The sequence below is a fragment of the Capra hircus genome, unplaced genomic scaffold (assembly GCF_001704415.2).
Source record: "Capra hircus breed San Clemente unplaced genomic scaffold, ASM170441v1, whole genome shotgun sequence".
In the NCBI taxonomy this organism is placed as follows: Eukaryota; Metazoa; Chordata; class Mammalia; order Artiodactyla; family Bovidae; genus Capra; species Capra hircus.
The window spans coordinates 11,672-17,955 of record NW_017209257.1 but is presented as its reverse complement, the minus strand read 5'-3'; the positions used below and the strand labels follow the sequence as shown (position 1 = coordinate 17,955).

Below are 6,284 nucleotides of genomic sequence, written 5' to 3'. Positions count from 1 at the left end.
CAGGCTCCACTCCTGGTGGTGCCCTTCCGTCAATTCCTTTAAGTTTCAGCTTTGCAACCATACTCCCCCGGAACCCAAAGACTTTGGTTTCCCGGAAGCTGCCCGGCGGGTCATGGGAATAACGCCGCCGCATCGCCAGTCGGCATCGTTTATGGTCGGAACTACGACGGTATCTGATCGTCTTCGAACCTCCGACTTTCGTTCTTGATTAATGAAAACATTCTTGGCAAATGCTTTCGCTCTGGTCCGTCTTGCGCCGGTCCAAGAATTTCACCTCTAGCGGCGCAATACGAATGCCCCCGGCCGTCCCTCTTAATCATGGCCTCAGTTCCGAAAACCAACAAAATAGAACCGCGGTCCTATTCCATTATTCCTAGCTGCGGTATCCAGGCGGCTCGGGCCTGCTTTGAACACTCTAATTTTTTCAAAGTAAACGCTTCGGGCCCCGCGGGACACTCAGCTAAGAGCATCGAGGGGGCGCCGAGAGGCAAGGGGCGGGGACGGGCGGTGGCTCGCCTCGCGGCGGACCGCCCGCCCGCTCCCAAGATCCAACTACGAGCTTTTTAACTGCAGCAACTTTAAATATACGCTATTGGAGCTGGAATTACCGCGGCTGCTGGCACCAGACTTGCCCTCCAATGGATCCTCGCGGAAGGATTTAAAGTGGACTCATTCCAATTACAGGGCCTCGAAAGAGTCCTGTATTGTTATTTTTCGTCACTACCTCCCCGGGTCGGGAGTGGGTAATTTGCGCGCCTGCTGCCTTCCTTGGATGTGGTAGCCGTTTCTCAGGCTCCCTCTCCGGAATCGAACCCTGATTCCCCGTCACCCGTGGTCACCATGGTAGGCACGGCGACTACCATCGAAAGTTGATAGGGCAGACGTTCGAATGGGTCGTCGCCGCCACGGGGGCGTGCGATCGGCCCGAGGTTATCTAGAGTCACCAAAGCCGCCGGCGCCCGCCCCCGGCCGGGGCCGGGGGAGGCGGACCGGGGGTTGGTTTTGATCTGATAAATGCACGCATCCCCCCCGCCGAAGGGGGTCAGCGCCGTCGGCATGTATTAGCTCTAGAATTACCACAGTTATCCAAGTAGGAGAGGAGCGAGCGACCAAAGGAACCATAACTGATTTAATGAGCCATTCGCAGTTTCACTGTACCGCCGTGCGTACTTAGACATGCATGGCTTAATCTTTGAGACAAGCATATGCTACTGGCAGGATCAACGCAGTAGGGGGAAGCGAGCGCGACGACGAGGAGCCGGGCGTGCCGGTGGGGGGGGGGGGGTGGGAGAGGCAGACCGCCGCGAGGCGAGGGAGCCGAGAGAGGAGGGGGGGCCGGGAAGGGCGCTCGCCGGCCGGGAGAGCCGACCGCCCCGGCCCGCCCGCGGCGAGGACGCCGGACCGCGACGCCACCCTCGGGTCCGCGAGGGTCGCGGCGCGTCGCCGCCACCGCGGGAGGCACGAGGGGGGGGCGGGGTGGTGCGGCGGGGAGGAGGGCGGCGGGCCGCCCTGCTCTCCCCTCCTCCTCCCGCCCGGCCGGGCCACACCGGGGACGGCCGACGCGCGCCCTCGGCGTCCGTCCGTCCACCGCCCAGAGCGGGGCGGGGACGCCGGGCGGCGAGGACGCGGCGACCGGCCCGCGGCGGGGCAAGACCGGGGACCCGTCCCGCGCTCGGGCGAGCGCACCGGGGCGGGGGCGCCCCCTCGTCCGGCACGCGACGGCGGCGGCGGCGGCGGCGGCGACACGGGCGACGGATCGGGGCCGCGGCGGGCCCGGGAAGCGAGGCACACCGGGGCACGCGGCCCCGGGGAGCAGCAGACGGCGAGGGGACCGAGGCGGACGGACGGGCGGAGAGGGGCACCGACGGGATGCGGCCACGCGGGGCCGACACCGCGCAACCGGCGGCGGGGGTGGGGTGGCCGCGCGCCACCGCGAGGGGAACGGCCCAAAGCGAGCCGGGGGAGGGGACGCGAGTCGGCCGCCGGGGCCCACCGCGGGATCTCACCGCCACAGGCCCTCCCGGCACAGGGGCGGTCCCGCGGCGCCACCCGCGACGAAGGACTGGCGCCCCCACCCTCGCGGGGCTCGCGGCCACCGCCACCGCCACCCCCGGAGCCGCAGCCGGCCCGGGGAGAACACTCTCCCGCCGCACACCGGCGGCCCCCCCCCCCACGGCCCTCACGCGCGCGGGCTCCCCCGCCCCGCCCCCCTCGCTCAGGGCTTTCCGAGGGCACTGCACCGCTCCGCCCGGGGACGCCACCGGCCCGGCAGGGGCCGGGGGACGACACCCACGTGAAGGCGAGGCGAGGCCGGCTCGGGCCCGGGCAGGGGACGGGAACGCGGGCGGTCGCACGCGCGGGACGAGGAGAGGCGAGGCGAGGCCGGCGGCGGCGGGGAGGGGCCGGCGAGCACGCACGGCGGGGGCCGCGGGACAGGGACGCGGGCGCCGTCCGGGGACCGGAGGAAAAAGACCGGGCCACGCGGCCGGGCCCCCAGGAACACCAGCGCGGGATCCCACCGCCACCCGCACGCGAGGGCGGTCCCGCGACGCCCGGGGCGCCGGCCGGCCCCGGCCATCCCCGGAGCGTGGCCCGCGACCCGGCCCCGCCGCCAGGGCCGGCGAGCCGTCCACCCGTCTTCCGCCATCCATCCGCCACAGATCCGTCTTCCGTCTGAGTCTGAACCCCGAGGCGCGACAACCCGGGGACGACGCTCTCGAGCGAGGCGGCCCGGACCGTGACCGCACGCCGCCACCGGCTGCGGCTCAGGGGGCGAGGGCGGGCGCGACGGGCTCCCCCTCACCAACGGCCGCGGGGCCGGGGAAGCCGAGGCCGACCGGGCGTCGCGCCCCGACACGGCCCCCCCTTCCCCCAGGGCTCACCCCACGGGGGCCGGCCGCACGCACACGGCCCCCCACCTGCCGGACGCCCGGCGGGGCCCAGCGGGACCCTCCCCCGACTCGGAGGGGGGAGGCGCGGGCCGCGGTAGGCAACGAGCGGCACGCGGCCCCACCGCGGGGCCGGCGCACCCGACTCCCTCCCCTCCCGCGGAGGGCGGGGGAGTCCTGCTCTGCCCACGTGCTCCGGCAGTCGCCACGGTGGCCACTGCTGCGCTCGGGAGGGGCGGCGGCTGGGGGGTCCGGTACCCCAAGGCTCCCTCTCGGATCGCTAGAGAAGGCGTTCTCACCGAGGGCGCGCCGTCCCTCCCCCGGACCGTCTCGCCTTCGGGCTCACGGAGGCGCTCCACGAGCCGCCCGGCCTCAGCCGGGCGGGAGGGGTCTGCGGTACAGGGAAGCGGACCACCACACAGGAGCGTGTGCGCGGTCAGGGCCAGAGCAGAGCCCGCGTCCCGCCCCCTGCAAGGCCTCATCCGCCGAGGCCTCCGCGACGAGGGGAACGGGCACGCCTCTCCCTTCCGCCTCGACCCCCCCGAAAGACAGCCACGCTCGGGACACACACGCCACCGTGGCGGGGACCCGAGGGGGACGCCGGGTTGAGGGAAACGACACCACCGCTCGGCCTCAGGCACCTGAGGGACGACCTGGAGCGCTCCAGGGGCACCACCGAGGGTCACACGAGGCACGCTCGCACACCCGCGTGGGGCGCGCAGCGCGGCAGCGGCGGCACAGCCCTCCCCGCCACAGGGAGGGCCGCTCGCCGGGCACACGCCGAGGAGGCGAAGCGGGAGCGACCTGCCGTGTCAGAAGACCAACGGCCCCCACTGACGCCCCGAGGCAGGGGACGGGAGACCGAAGATCAGGGCCAGAGGCCACACCCAACCCCTGCCTTCCTCACCCTCCCTGACGGGCAGCGGGGGGGGGAAGACAAGCGAGGGGCCCCGCGGACAGACCGAGAAGAGCGGACACGTTCACCGGGAACGCCCGTCCCTCGTCCGGCACGGTTTCGGCTCGGCCCGGGAGAACACGACCACACCACATCGATCCGTGGAGCCGAGGTGGAGCAGGGGGAGGCACGGCGAGGACAGTCACCAGAGGGGCCCGCTTTCAGCCTCGCCGGCAGCCTCCATCCCCCCCCACCTCGCCTCGCCTCGCCTCGCCTCAGGCGAGAGCGGCCAACGACCCCGAGAGAACACCTGACAGGTGGCGCGGAGCCCACAGGGCGGGGGTCGTCCCAGCCGCCACCAGGTGCCCACAGCGGGGGTGAAGGGCGCCGAGGGTAGAAGACCCGCGCCACCTCGCCCCCGCCACCCTCGGGTCGGGTCAGCCAGACGACACCACACAGGAGCCGGCGCACAGGCCCAGGCGGGCGGCTCCAGCGGCAAGGGCCGAACCGGGCACCAGCTGGCGGCCCAGAAGCCCAGAGCCCCGCGTGCGTCCAGAGACCCACAGTCCTCGGTGGCAGACACCAAAGGAGACCGTGTCAGCACTTACCTGGTGGCAAAAAAGGCCTATTAAGGGCGACGAAATGACAGCAGCCGACAGAGGAGCCCATCTACGACTCGCAGGGAGGGCCCCCGGAACCTTGTCCCGGCCACCTGTCCCCAACGCTGCCCCATAAACACCAGGCCCCGAGCTCTCTTGGGGGGGGGGGGTGTCATCTGGTCGACCGGGAGGGGGGGAGGGGCGCGTGGTGGCCAAAGCGGGGGCGCGGACACCGAGAGAGGGGGAGCCGGCCGAGGACGCCCTCCCCGCTTCGTCCACGCGGGTAGGGGTACCGGTCCGTCCGAGTCTCCGGACGGGGATTTGGCTTCGACGTGCCAAAGGAACACAGAAGACGGAACCGTCAGCGAGGCGCTTCCCACGAGACGAGCGGGCCCCGACCAGGGAGCGCGCCCGGGGCCCAGACCGTCCCAGACGGGGCACCCAGGACGGCCCGAGCCGGTCCCCACCTCCCGACCGGGATGCAGGGAGTCGGAGAGGGGTGAGCCAAAGTCGCGTCCGACGACCGAGACCCACGAGGGCACGCTGGAGGGTCGAGCGCGCCCTCCCCGGCCACCCGCGGGAGCAGGGTCCGGTCCATCCACGTCTCCGGACCCGTCAGGACTTGGACAGAGAGAAAGCACGGGTGCCGCGAGACGCCTCGGGCGACCGGACCCCACGCGGGGACCGCACACGCGCCTCCCCCGGGCCACCCTCGGGTCCCCACCTCCGGAGCGCGACGCGGAAAACACCTCGGGCAGAAAGGACCCGAGGGCCCGGACCCAGGCGCGCCCTCCGGCGACCTCCAAGCCACCGTCCGGGCCGGTCCCCACCTCCGGAGCGGGGCCGACGGCGAAGCAAACGCTCCTGAGGGCGGCCCAGGAGGAGTCCGGACCGCCGAGCCCGAGTCCAGGCGCTCCGGGCAGGGAAGACCCTCTCCCTGCCCACCGCGGCGGCCCGGCCCAGGGAGGGTCCGGGCGGTCCGTCTCCGCGGCCGCAGGGGCACGGGGAGATGCTGGTCGACCCGGTCAGGCCGCCCCGCAAGCCGGCTCCGGGGCGCCGCGACGGTCACCCTCCTCAGAAGCCTAGAGAACCAATCTCCGGCGACAGCAGGACTGTCCCTAGGCCTCGGCGCCACCGGGACTGTCGCCGCCAGCGTCGCCGGTGTCTGACAGCTCTGCCTCGGGCCCAGAGGCTGAGTCACAATCCTCCTGAAGGAGGCCTCGCCGAAGCTCCAGAGGGGAGGGACAATATACAAGCGGCCGCCAGGTGGCTCCCGACAAGCGACTCGAACGTCCCGAGGACGGGTCGCTGTCGCCGGCCGCCGGGGACGCCACCGCGCCGGCCGCCCAAACGCCCGAGCTCGGCCCGGAGCCTCCGCCGCCGAGCGACGCGACGCGACGCGACCCCGGCCGCGGAGGAAGGGAGAGACGCTGGGAAGGATCTCCTCAGGAGGCTGCCACGAAGGAGACTCACTCCCCCACGCGATCCCGGGGTGCTGGGGGGGACATTCCACGGAGACGCCGGCGGGCGGTGGGGGCTCGGGGCGGAGGCGGGGTCGGCGGAGAGAGGGGCACCAGCGAGCGGCATCGCAGACTCCCCCGGCCCCCCTCCCCCGAAAGAGAGAGAGAGAGAGAGAGAGGGAGGGAGGGAGGGAGGGAGGGAGGGGCCGGCAAAGCGAAACCAGGCGAGCGCTGCTCGGAGAACAAAGCAGGACTTTGGAAAGCAGACGCAGACACGCGAGCCCAGGAGCAAGAAAGGAAGAGGAGGAGACACGCTCGGAACCCCCACCAAGAGAAGACGCAACTCAACCTGGGTAGAGACCGTGACAAAGTCCGAAGACAACAAACCCAAGCACGCGCCGGTGGGTGGGGAAAGTGCACTTGAGGTCAGGAGAACATGGAT

At 71.8% G+C, this 6,284-nt stretch overlaps 1 protein-coding gene across 1 annotated transcript; it reads left to right on the top strand.

Annotated features, from left to right (window-relative positions):
* Nucleotides 1-1,176: 1,176 nt before the first annotated feature.
* Nucleotides 1,177-4,180, top strand: LOC108635155 (collagen alpha-1(I) chain-like). The gene is made up of 2 exons (XM_018045421.1): nt 1,177-2,985; nt 3,173-4,180. Exons 1-2 carry the CDS (start codon nt 1,177-1,179, stop codon nt 4,178-4,180), a joined length of 2,817 nt encoding a protein of 938 aa, XP_017900910.1.
* Nucleotides 4,181-6,284: the final 2,104 nt, after the last annotated feature.

Bases quoted from the DNA above. Each gene is read 5' to 3' on its own strand.
- LOC108635155 (XM_018045421.1), top strand. From the start codon at position 1,177: ATGCATGGCTTAATCTTTGAGACAAGCATATGCTACTGGCAGGATCAA. The intron at 2,986-3,172 runs GTAGGCAACGAG...TCGGATCGCTAG, and splicing joins GGGGGGAGGCGCGGGCCGCG to AGAAGGCGTTCTCACCGAGG.